Raw genomic sequence first — 13231 nt, 5'->3', positions numbered from 1 at the left:
ACTTCCTCGGCCCCAAAGCTCCCTCGGCGGGACCTGCACCCTCTCCGAGCCTCCGGCACCCCACTGCAACGAAAGCAAAAATAAGCAGCAGTGAGGAGGCCCCAGGAAGTGAAGCCGCAGACCCGCCGAGGCCGGACGAGGCGGGCAGCCGGCCGCGCGCTTTAAGGGACCCGGGAACTAGGGCGGGGGGGGGGGGGGGGGGGGGAAGGGGGCGGGCGCGAGCTCCCGGGTGCGCGGCGCCGCTTCCGGCGCGCAAGGCCCGCCCCCCGCGACGCGACGGGCGGTCACATGACTGCCGCGCGCGTTCCCGGCCGCTGCGGGCTCCGGCCGAGGAGAAAAGACTGCGAGGTGGCCGCGGCCGTGGCCGGAGAGGTGGGAGTCGGGGCTCAGTCCTCGCGGGGGGAGGGGGGGGCAGGAGCGGGAGTCAGCCACGCCGGGGTCCTGGCCCGGGAGAGGAGGGACGGGCGGCGGGGTCCCCTCCAGCCGCGACACGCTCGGGGCCGGCCCTGCGCTGCGGGCCTGGGAGGGCCGGCGGCGGCGGCGGGGTCAGGGGCCGGCGCGTCGTGGGGGACGCCCTTGGGCCGCCGCGGCCGCCCTGTCCACCGCGAGGCGGGGTGCGCTGGGCCCACCAGCCCCGGGGCCGCCCCCGCCGCGGCTGCTGTCGCAGGCGAGAAGACTGTGACGGGCGCTGCGTGGCCGGCCACCGCCGCAGCCCCTGCCCCGGCGAGACGGCCCGCCAGCCGGTCGCGGTCCGGGTGCGAGAGGCGGAGCAGCGGCCATTACTGCGCAGCCTCTTCCGCCGGGGTCCTCGTCGCTGCATTCGGTGGCCGCCAGGTCCCTCTCCCCTCCCCTCGGCGCGGGTGGCAGGCCCCCGACCCGGGCTCCTTCGGACCGCAGGACGGAGGGGCGGCGATGGCTTAGGGGGGTATCCTGCTCCCCGGTTCCCGTGTGGAGGCCTCTAACCCGGGCCTGGGGTGAGGTCGCCGCCAGGCTGTATCCAGTCCCTGCATTTTGTCCTCTTCTGGAGTCTCTCTGGCGGCTGCTTTCTCTCCCTTCCCGGCCTCCCCCTCCCCGCCCGGTGTCTGGGTCGTGCCTAACGCGGAGAGGAGTCCCCCCGCCTTACCCCGTTTAAACCCAGCGCTGCAAATGCTGAGTCGTTTGGAGGATGATTAAAGCATCGGAACTGGGAGGAGATGTCTCGGGACCGGGGGAGCCTCCCCCAAACCTCAGCGCCTCGTAAAAGCGGAGGCTGTCGCTTTGTTCTTCTGGCCCCTGGGTGCGGAGCTCCCTCCCTACCCCCCATCCCGTCTCAGAGAGGACGGGTCCCCCCCATTGGAGTCGCTCCTCTCTGTCCCGGAGGTGTCTGCAGACAGGCTGCAACCTTGCTTTGCGTTGACACCCATATTCTGGCAACTCCGGCTTCTTCCCTCCCCTCGGTATCCGTTGTTTTTTTGTTTTGTTTTGTTTTGTTTTGTTTGTATATGTTTTTTATTTATTTTCCCTAACTGGCATGTTAGTGAGCATTATTGAGCAAGGTTTCCGAAGCCCGTACATGTTGTTTACGTAATAGTTTTGTAATATTGACACTGGAGTTGAGGGGAGAAGGAAGCCAAGAAATGTTAGAAAATGATGTGTCTTTGTATGATGGACATTTCAGTCGGCCCCCGCCCCCCCCCCCCATTCCAATGTGTTTACTTTTTAAATAGGATGCGAAAGTATACATTGGCATGGAAAAGTAGAATATCGTGACAGAATTTGGACGACTTAAGACTTTTTTTAAAAAGCGATCCATATTTAGATATTTTTTTTTTTTAGAGAACGTGGTATATAGGGCACATGAAAAAAATGACCCGCACAAATAGGGTTCATGATACCGGTTTTGATGTTTTTATGACCAGCAAATACTGTTCGTGATGAGTGCCTGGGTGTTCTAAAAACACATGAAAATAGGTCAAGTAGATCTCATTTTAAAGAGAAAGAGTGAAAGTCACTCTAGAAATAGGTTTTGGATGTGTTTGTTTTGGCCTTGATTATCTGAAATGGGAGCATTTTGTTAAGCCCAATCTTTGATTTAGAATTTATGTTTCAAATGGGCCACTGAGTTGTGGCCCAAATGAAAATAATGGTAAACCGTTCGTTGCAGGTTTTGTTGCTTACTGATTGTTAAAAACTTTGGTAGTATTATAATCATCAGGAAAATTATATTCCTAAAGAGCTGGTCATTTGACGAGAGGAAGTAATAAAGAAATGGAGACGTGTTTCAACTGGTAAAATATTTTGTCAGTGTCCACCAACTTGAATTGTCAGAAGAATGGCGCAGGTATTTTTTAATGATTAAAAATGATTTCCTAACTCGTTAGAAAAAAATGATAGTATTAAATCTTTGCTTTTCACGATATTGACCTGTTCAGATAATATTTTGTATTAGCCATGTACTAGCATGAAACACCTGACATGCTGTCAGTGGGTATTTCGGTGCTTGCCTTTTTGCAGTGTATAACAGGAGGTGCTGAACCTTTTCCATTCTCTTGCCTAGCTTCTGGTTGTGCCTAAGGAACCTGAATTTGTGAAACAGCAGGCTGAATTAAGAGCAATCTTTGTGGGTATGAAAACCATCTTGTTAACATTCTGCTGCAAACACACGTGCTTATTTATGGACTATTTAGTGTTCATGGCTTATTACCTTTTGGGTTAATTAAAACAAGACCTGCTGTTAAGTGAATGTTAAAGTATTTAGAATTTAGAATTACAGAGGAGAGTAGGGTGAAATAACTGAGACATGGGAGTTATGACATGACCAAGGTCAACAGATAATTAGCAGCAGAGCCTTTCTTATTTACAAAATAATTGTAGGCTATGAAGTTCCTGTTTGATACGATTAAAAGACAATATTTGTTCATATTTACATTTCATGTTTTGTTAAAATGCAGAGCCAACCCGCATTTTGGGGGTGAAAATGTAAAGGTTTAATGCTTGAGTATGAAGATTGTGAATGCTATAGGTAGCCATCCAGTAATGTTTTTTAAAGGAAGTGCTATACAATAAGGGAAATAATTATTTAAAATAAAATATTGGACCCCCATGTAGTTGAAATGAGTTTTTAAGTTTCCTGGTATAACCTGTGCTTTCTGTAAGTTGAGTTTAACATGGGGTGAGAGGGAAAGCTAAAAATGGAAACATTAGGGCATTTAGTTACATCTCAGTTTGGGACTCTTAAGAAACCCAAAGATGTATATATGCTAAATTACAGTCCATCTTTAGTCCTTTTACTGATCCTTGCTTTTTTTTTTTTTTTTTTTTTTAGTTTGTATAACAAAAATTGGAAGGTTTGAAGTATTTTTCTTTTCTGGCATTGATAGATTTTATATAAAATATTTTCCTTTTTATGTATTTTGAATAAACAGAGTAAAAACTATTAAACACTAGAAAATGTTTAATTAGAAAATACAGGAATTCTTCAAATCTCTATAATTAGATATTTTAACTGTTACTAGTATATGCTTATCTTTTTCTTTGGTTCTTTAAAAAGATATTCATTTGAATCTACTATCTGAAAAATAAACTTGATTTTTTTGTTTTCACCTTATGACTTGAAAAGTGGAATTATAATTAATACTAGATATTTTCAGAAAAAAATAACAGTATATGCAAAAAATAGGAGTGTGAGTTTGATAAGTGCCCATAAGATATAAATAATACAGTATTACTTCATTTTTCAGTTATTAGTTGAGTGGGTGAATTATGTCAAGTCACTGATGATCTCTAAATTCCTTCATATATTTTTTAATATAGTTTCTCACTCCCCCCCCCCTCCAGAATTGTTAAGGGAGGGAAATATTTTAATTTCGTTTTAAATCTTTTCTCTTTTTATACTTTTTATGTTATCTTTCTAGAGAAGGAATATTAACATTAACTAATTGATATTTGCATGTTAAGATTTTGTGTAAAGTTTACTATAGTGATTCACAAATTGTGTTGAGTTTGGTGTATAATTTACAAATCGTTCATTGCAGCAAGGACTTACTAGTGTGTATGTTTGAATTACTTACGTTTGCCAAATTATTTCTGGCCTGTAGTTAGAATTACACTATACTTTTTTTGGATTTTTGGTTGAAAGTAAAAGCCTCCCCCCCCCCCCCCCCGCCGCATTTAAGAAAAAAATCTTTGATTTCAAATGTAGATGATTTCTGAGGGCTATTTCACATGTCCTTCTGAATATTAACATTCCATGCCCTACTTTGTACCCATTTGCAGAGGTTAGAGTTAATGGGTCAGTTTGGCAGAATTGGGACCACCTAAATCTCAATTTTGATCTCAATAGAATGTGCACATTTTCTTTTTATCTGTGTCAGCAAGGATGTGCGCAAAGTAACATGGAGTTCATTTTCTGTATTTAGTAAATAGCCAGTCTTGTAGTAAATAGCCAGTTTTGTGTTAAAGAATAATTGTTAATATACAAAATATTCTAAATCTGAACTATCCAGTATGGTAGCTACGAGCCACATGGAGCTATTGTGCATTTGATATGTGGCTAGTCTGAAGGGAGTTGTGCTATGTAAGTGTAAAAAACACAGTGGATTTGAAAGAGTACACACACACACACAAGAATGTAAAATTCCACATTAATAATTTCTTTATACTGAATATATGTGGAAATGGTAATGTTTTGGATATATTAGGTTAAGTAAAATATATTTTTAAATTAATTTTACTGTTTTTTATTGTTAATATGGCTAATAGAAAATTTGAATTTTTAGACCTTTTCTTTGAGATACAGTACATTGAAGAAAAAAAAATTTTTTTAAAGATACTTGACTTGAATCCCATCACCCAGTATTGATTTTGGATCAAATCCTTGTGAAAGTGGGTTTCATCATTTTTAATTGGGTATAGTCGTATCTCCCAGGGTTGTTTTGAGCATTCGGTGATGTGGGTCTAATAGTGCTTCCAAACTTTAATATGCTTATGAATCACCTGGATCCAGACTTTTCATTTGTAAGGTACCCAGGTAATACTGATACTGGTTGGGGATTACAGTTTGCATAGCTAATATCTAGATTACTATATGGATTTTTATTCATTTTCTTTCCCCCAGTTGTTACTATCCATTTAGAGTCTACTGTGAAAATTATCCATAGATATAAAAATTGGAAAAGTTACTGTAGCTTGCAAGATTTACTAAAATTGATTTTATTCATGGATTTTTATCTGCATTCTGGAGAATTCATTGTCAGTGAACAATAGTTAGGTAAATCTTGTGCTTGAATGTTATATTTGTAAATGTAGTAATTCCTACTGTTAGACTTTAAGCTCTTTAAAGAAAGGATTAGAACTTTAGATATCTTTCTATATTTTTGTGGCTGAGTGCCTTGTTCACAGTTAGACTCAAAATGTGATATGTAAGTAAATAAGTTTAATTTTTTGATATTTTATTTCTCTTAACAATTATTTTAAAAATTAGCTTTTCATTCATCCAAGAAATATCAGTTTAAGCGGCATTGTACTAGCCACTTAGAGATATAAAAACAGTCCCTAACCTCAGGGGGTTCGTGGTTTAATAGAAGACTGTACAAAATATAGGTGAATGAACAATTTTTTGGAGATAGTCAGAGGAAGTGACAGTGGCATTAATAAGTTGTAAAACAGATAGACTATGCCAGACAGGAGGAAATGCAGAATTACAAAAGGAAGTTTGGAGAACTGTGAGTAATGTGGTATAACTAGAGTATTAGTCTGTTAGAGTGGCTGTGGGAAATGGATAATACTAGAGATCTGTATAGGTTTCAGGTCATTAAGGCCTATGAATGTTGTCCTAAGGAGCTTTTATTGTATAGGTTGGAGAGTCATTATAGAACTTCACCTATGGGAGGTCCATTTTAGCTTTTAAGTATATCATTCAGAGGCTTAGTGAATAAATTTGAGGGGTGATACTGAAGCAAGATAATCAGGCTGTACAGTAGTCTAGATGAGAAATTATACATATCTAAATTAGGGAATTAGCAATGGCAAGAGAGTAGAGATAGATTACAAAGGAGTTAGGTGTAAAAGTTGACCGAATTTGGTGTGGTTGATTGGAGAGTGGGTGAGAAAAAGAATTTTCTGTTTTCTCCATTAGCACGCACTCATTGGTTAAGGCATGGAAGCTGAGATGTCGCATTGTTAAGATTTACACAGGGATAGGAGTTTGTGGCCTATGTATAGATGGGAGACAGATATGAGGGAACCAAGGGTACTGTTAAGTTAAAATGCTTGGGCTCCAGATTCGGCAGGAAAGAAAATGAGAATGGGAATTGGATAAAGGAAAGGTGATGGTCAAGAGACTGCAAGTCCCTGTGAAATGAATGAGCAGGTGTGGGAATGAGTGAGGGAGCCAGAAGGACCAGAGCTTGGGGTCTGAGAATGAGATTAAGATTTAAGAGAGGCAGCAGTTTTAGGTGGCATCTGATTCCAAATGTGGCCATCATATTTTGTTTCTGGAGGAAGGGGGTGAAGTCCTTTGAATTCAGGATTTTAGGAACTGAAAACTGAGGACACTTTCTCATATTGTGTTTGAAGCATTACTTGCATCAGTATCACTTGAAGTGAGATTCCTGGGTTTCATCCATGTCTATTGGCCTAGAATCTCGAGGGTTAGGGCCAAATAATGCATATTTTTAACAAGCAGCCTCAGTGGGGCAAGTTTAAAAACCTCTGAGTTAGGTGTTGGATGATTCATTCTTAGGGATATTTAGTAAAGAGATTCGTAGTGATGTGTCAGGAGTTAAGCATGAAGAGAAGAACCAATAGTGAGTAATGCTGTTGGAATAGTAGAATGTTTCCTCCTGTCTTGTGTGTGACAATGGGCAGTTTCTCTGTTGAGGCTGCAGGAGGGAAGTGAATGGAGTCTTCTGTGGTGTCCTTGAAGTGTAGGCAACTTGAAGTTGTAGATGATAAAGAAAAAGGATGGGGTGGAGGGAGAATCAGGACTGTAGTCATATCATGTAAAGACTAAGTTCTAAAGTCAAAGTAAAACAAAAACTTTATTTAGAAACCCTTTTTAGTCAGTTACTTTTGAAAATTCTCTAGTTTTGAAACATTATCTGTTTGGTTAAATTGGTGGGATAAGCTGACTTGTATTTTAAGGACATATATCATGTTTAAAACATTTGTCTTTTAACACTAAAATACCAGATTTTAAAGTGAGATAGATTCCACACTATGATAGAGGCACATGGAAGTAAAAAGAGATTCAAGTTTCTCCTAGCTTGTGGTTACTGTGAGACCCATCAGCTCTTCACTCATCATGTGTGTTTGATTCTAAGTTCTATGTCATATGATGCTTGGTGAAGTGGAAGGAAAAAATACTAATGTGAAGAAAGGGAATTAAAGACTGAGGTGATGTTTGGTTAGTGCATCTGGATTCTCTGGAGAAAAGGCACCTTGAGAAGGTTGTCTTAATAGTTGTAAACTTGGACATTCATATAAATAGCAGGAGGTCTTACTGTGATGAGCTTGGTTTTTGCATACACTACTTCCTTGAAGAAGGCAATGGCTATAGAATACATTTTCATCACCTTAAACAGAAACTACCCTTTCTGGCACTTGGTAATCGTTAATCTACTTTCTGTCTCTGAATTTGCCTATTTTTAATATTTCATATAAGTAGGATCAGACATTTGTCCTTTTGTGTCTGGCCTATTTCACTTAGCATAATGTTTTTAAGGTTCATCAGTGTTGCAGCATGTGTCAGAACTTCATTTCTTTTTATGGTTTAATAATATTCCATTGTATTTATATGCCATATTGTTTATCCATTCTTCTGTTATTGGGCACTTGTGCCCACCGTTTTGGTTTTTGGTGGTTTTTTTTTTGTTTGTTTACTTTTGTGAATAGTTCTGCAATGAACATTAATGTACAAGTATTTGAGTCCCTGTTTTTAGTTCCTTTACTTCCTAGGAGTGGAATTACATGGCAATCTTATGTTTAACTTTTTTGAGGAACCACCAAACTTGACCACAATGTCTGTACTATTTTTCATTCCCATCAACAGTGTACGAGGCTTCCAATTTCTCCATCCTCACCAAGGCTTGTTACACATGTTTGTTTGTTTGTTTGTTTAAATTGTAGCCATCCAAATAGATGTGGAATGGCATGTAATTATGATTTTCATTTATATTTCTAATGACTAATAATGTTGAGCACCTTTACCTGTATTTTTGGCCATTTATAAATCTTCTTTGAAAAGAGTCTGTCTTTTGCCCATTTTTAATTTTTTTTGGCGGGGGGAGGGGTCTTTTTGTTGTTAAGTTGTAGAAGTTCTTTTTATATTCTGGAGATTAAGCCCTTTTCAGAGAGGTGATTGATAAAAATTGTCTCCCGTTCTCTAGATTGTCATTTTACTTGTTTGACAATGTCTTTTGATGCCCCAAAGTTGTAATTTTGATGAAGTCCAATTTATCTATTTTTAATTTTGTTACTCATGCTTTTGGTGTTGCATCTAGGAATCCATTGACAAATCCATTGACAAATCCAAGATTATGGAGATATACTCCTATGTTTTCTATTAAGAGTTGTGTGGTTTTACCTCTTACATTAGGGTTATTGATCTATTTTGAGTTAATTTTGTATATGGGGTGAAGTGGGGGTCTGATTTCATTTTTTTGCATGTGGAAATTCAGTTGTTGAAGAGACTATTTTTTCCCCATTGAATGTACTTGGCACCCTTTTTGCAAACCAATTGGCCATAGATATATGGGTTTATTTCTGGACTCTTTTATTGCATCATTTGTCTATTGTTAGGCCAGTACCACATTGTCTTGATTACTGTAGCTTTGTAGTAAGTTTTAAAATCTAGAAATGTGAGTTCTCCAGCTTTGTTCTTCTTTTTCAAGATTGTCTTGGTTACTAGGCCCCCTCATAATTCCATATGAATTTGAAGATTGCCTTTTCCATTTCTGAAAAAAGGTTGTTGGAGTTTTTATAAGAATTATGCTGAATCTGTACATCATTTTGTGTAGTATTGTCATCTTCGTGGTCTTCCAATTCATGAACACAGGTTGTCTGTCCATTTATTTATCTCTTTAATTTCTCTCAGCAGTGTTTTCTAGTTTTCATTGTACAAGTCTTTCATCTCCTTGGTGAAGTGGATTCCTCAGTTTTTTATTCTTTTAGATACTACTGTAAATAGAATTGCTTTCTTTAATTCTTTTTTGGATTGTTGACTGCTAGATCTAGAAACAAAACTGGCTTTTTTGTGCCCTGAACTTGCAACCTGCTGCTGAATTTATTTACTAGCGCTAGTAGCTTTCTTGTGGATTCTTTGAGATTTTCAATATAGAGAATAGAAACAGTTTTACTATCTCTGCAAATCAGGTAGATTAACTTCTTTCTTAGCAATTTGTATGCCTTTTAATGTCTTTTCCATTCTAGTATAATGTTGAATAACAGTGGTAAAAGCAGGCATCATTGTCTTAAAATTTTTTCACTTGTAAGATAAAATTTGCCACTGAATTATGTTAAATGCTAAAGGATCATATAAACTTTAATAAACTTGGTGATCTTAATTAGTTTGTAGAGAATGTGATATTTAAAATTTTTCTTTTGTAGCACAGGATGAACCAGCCTTGAAGAGAAAATACTACAAACTGGCTAATGGATGTGAAAATGATGTTTTATTTTTGTGACAAGCATCTGTGAGATCTGTAATAGAAATGTAAGTATGGCATCATCGTTTTTCCAAAGCTACAGTAAATTAAGTGTACTGGTATAAAATGCAATAAATCAAATATCTATCATTTCCAGTTAATATAATATGAGCATTTTGTATTGATTTTTTAGATGTTTTATTGAGTTAGCAATTTTATTTACATTAAATTATTGCTAATGTAGATTTCCCAAAATCTCATAGAGGAAAGTCTTCCTAAAAAAGTGAAACTGAAGACAGAATTTGCTCTTAGAAGGCTAAAAAACTAGAAAGATCTACAGTTTCTTCTAGGTTCTACTTTCTCTTTACATAGCAACTTATTTACTTAAATAACCAAGTTAGGTAGACAGTATCAGCTTTTATAACTACGAGGGACTTACTGGGTTATAAAACACTAGTTACTAAAAACTTGTTTCACTGAACTGAATTTTTAATTAATTTAATTTTAATAATTATTGTGCATTATTGCACCTTAATTCAGAGAGAATTCACTGTATTCTCCAGTTTTAGTTATTTTCTATCATTTAGTCTTTTCTAATATGATGCCTTGATTATGTACACTTATTAAAAGTGTGACCATGTGATTCTTAGTGTTGAGAATTTCATAAAAAGTGAAACTAGCCCTAGCTGGTTTGGCACAATGGATAGAGTGTCGGCCTGTGGACTGAAGGGTTTTGGGTTCGATTCCGGTCAAGGACATATGCCCAGGTTGTGGGTTGATCCCCAGTTGGGGGCGTGCAGGAGGCAGCCAATCAATAATTCTCTGTCATCATTGATGTTTATATCTCTCCCACTCCGTTCCTCTCTAAAATCAATATATATATATATGAAATAATATATATATATAAAATATATATATATATACACACACACACACAAATATCATATATATATAATATATATATATATATGAAATCAGTAAGCATTTTTCTTCACAATTAGGGTAAATATATATTTTATTTAATTCTATTCATATGTTATCTCTCTATATTTTTTCAATCCTATACCTCAGATAGTCTAGGTGCCAGCTGTCAAGGAATTAGGTTATGTCTAGGTTACAAAATCATCTGAATTACTTTCAGCCATTTTCTGTTTCTCTACTTCAGATTGGCCCAGTATAGCTAGAAGGCTGATCCAGGGAAAGTTACATGTGAGATAAGGTGGGGGCCAGACCATACAGGGCATATCATAAAATCCTGGTTTTTATCGTAAAATCAACAAGGGATATGGTTGAACAAATTAAAAGGCATACACAATAATTAGACAGTGTACTTGGTGGCTAGGGAAGTGTAGAGATGGATAGTAGATGACTCAGGAAATATTTAGGAGATGATAAGACTTGCTGATGTTTTGGATGGGAGAAGGGTGAGAAAAGGGCAGTTTCGGTTTTGGATTTTAGCTTGAAAAAGCAGATGGTTAGGGGTATCACAGCGGGGGGGAGGGGCGGCTTTTAAGGAGGAAACAGATCTTGAGTTTAGTTTTTGTGCCTTCAAGGCATCCACGAAGAGATCTAAAATAGGTGATATGGGCTAGGTCTGGAAAGAGGGATCTGGGCTGGTGATGTCAATTGTGAGTCATTTGCATGTAGGTAACAGTTGAAGCCCTGAGAATAGATGCGGTCATCTTGAAAGAGTACTGGCAAGAAGAGCACATAGCTTAGAAAAAGGTCACAACAAAAGGTCATTAAGAGTTGTTTCACAGAGAGGGAATGCAGTTTGACCAGTGTTTTCAGATTCACAGCAGGGATAATAGGAACTTCTGGGATTTCAGCTTTAGTCTTAATTTCATAAGGTATACTTGTCAAGTACCAAAAGCATATTGCCATGTGGTAGTATTTGCAAAATTGACACTTAGTAACTAAAAGGTTACAAAACCATCACTTTCTGTAATCGTCATCTAAATTACTTACAGCTATTTTCTCTAACTACTTTCCAGACTGATTGTCAAAGTCAGTGTAGAGTGGACTGTGCATTTTAAAATCTTTGCTCGTAGTTCTATCTTACAAGGTCTGTGACTAAATAGAAATGGTATATTCATTTAAAACCAATATATACCTTACTTGTATTTTTTTACTTTTGGCTTAACATTTGTTTGCCTTAATGCTGCGTCCCCCCCCCCCCCCCCGCGCAAGTAAAAATCAGTGACATACAAACCAAAAAGGTTTTTCTATACAAGTTAAGAGTTTTTTCCTGTATTTTAACTTTTGTATCCCCATTCATTGTCTAGTATGTGGCTTGCATATAATAGGTGCTTAATAATTTTTTCTGAATTGTTGATTTAAGAGTTAAAACATGATTTAATATATGTATTTTCTTTCATCTTCTTAGGATGGCTGGCTGTGGTGAAATTGATCACTCAGTAAACATGCTTCCTACGAACAGGAAAGCGAATGAGTCCTGTGCTAATACTGCACCTTCTCTAACTGTCCCTGAATGTGCCATTTGTCTGCAAACATGTGTTCACCCAGTCAGTCTGCCTTGTAAGCATGTTTTCTGCTATCTGTGTGTAAAGGGAGCTTCATGGCTTGGAAAGCGATGTGCCCTCTGTCGACAAGAAATTCCTGAGGATTTCCTTGACAAGCCAACCTTATTGTCACCAGAAGAACTCAAGGCAGCAAGTAGAGGAAATGGTGAATACGCATGGTATTATGAAGGAAGAAACGGGTGGTGGCAGTATGATGAACGCACGAGTAGGGAGCTGGAAGATGCTTTTTCCAAAGGTAAAAAGAGCACTGAAATGCTAATTGCCGGGTTTCTGTATGTTGCTGATCTTGAAAATATGGTTCAATATAGGCGAAATGAACATGGACGTCGCAGGAAGATGAAGCGGGACATAATAGATATACCAAAGAAGGGAGTAGCCGGACTTAGGCTGGACTGTGATGCCAACACCGTCAACCTAGCGAGAGAGAGCTCTGCCGATGGAGCGGACAGTGTATCGGCACTAAGTGGAGCGTCTGTTCAGCCAGCAGCGTCTTCGTCTGTGAGGCCCCTGACGTCAGTAGATGGTCAGTTAACGAGCCCTGTGACACCATCCCCCGATGCAAGCACTTCTCTGGAAGACTCTTTTGCTCATTTACAACTCAGTGGAGACAGCCTGGCTGAAAGGAGTCATAGGGGGGAAGGAGAAGAAGATCGTGAATTACCATCTTCAGGCAGGGTACCGGCACCAGACGCCTTCCTTGAAGAAACTGAATCAGATGCCAGCAGTGATAGTGAGGATGTGTCAGCGCTTGTTGCACAACACTCCTTGACCCAACAGAGACTTTTGGTTCCTAATGCAAACCAGACAGTATCTGATCGATCAGATCGATCAATAACTGATGGATCACTAGCAGGGGGTGGAACAGTGAGTGCCAGTGTCAGATCTAGAAGGCCTGATGGACAGTGCACAGTAACTGAGGTTTAAATAAAAGTCTTCAGCTCCATGCTCAAGGTTAAAATGGTTATCTGTAAATTTCTGCCCACATAACATTATACTCATCCCTAGTAGTACATTTTGGGAGTTGGGGTGGGAAGGGGTATAGGAAGGATAGACCTATAATTAAAA

The 13231-nt window shown here is 39.4% G+C and overlaps 1 protein-coding gene across 6 annotated transcripts; it reads left to right on the top strand.

Moving 5' to 3' along the window:
- The first annotated feature begins 279 nt into the window (after positions 1 to 279).
- RNF146 (ring finger protein 146) lies at positions 280 to 13109 on the top strand. 6 transcript variants are annotated; one of them, XM_054721671.1, is made up of 4 exons: positions 280 to 372; positions 2537 to 2603; positions 9591 to 9691; positions 12010 to 13109. In XM_054721671.1, coding segments are annotated over exons 3-4 (1083 nt in total). In that variant the 5' UTR covers positions 280 to 372; positions 2537 to 2603; positions 9591 to 9689; the 3' UTR covers positions 13091 to 13109. The 6 variants fall into 6 exon arrangements, with proteins under 6 accessions (XP_054577646.1, XP_054577644.1, XP_054577645.1 ...); XM_054721669.1 differs by having other exon boundaries at positions 9586 to 9691; XM_054721670.1 differs by lacking the exon at positions 2537 to 2603.
- The last annotated feature ends 122 nt before the right edge of the window (positions 13110 to 13231 follow it).

Source organism: Eptesicus fuscus, chromosome 10 (assembly GCF_027574615.1).
Source record: "Eptesicus fuscus isolate TK198812 chromosome 10, DD_ASM_mEF_20220401, whole genome shotgun sequence".
In the NCBI taxonomy this organism is placed as follows: Eukaryota; Metazoa; Chordata; class Mammalia; order Chiroptera; family Vespertilionidae; genus Eptesicus; species Eptesicus fuscus.
Note: the sequence above shows the minus strand (reverse complement) of the source record. Positions and strands in the feature narration are given on the sequence as shown.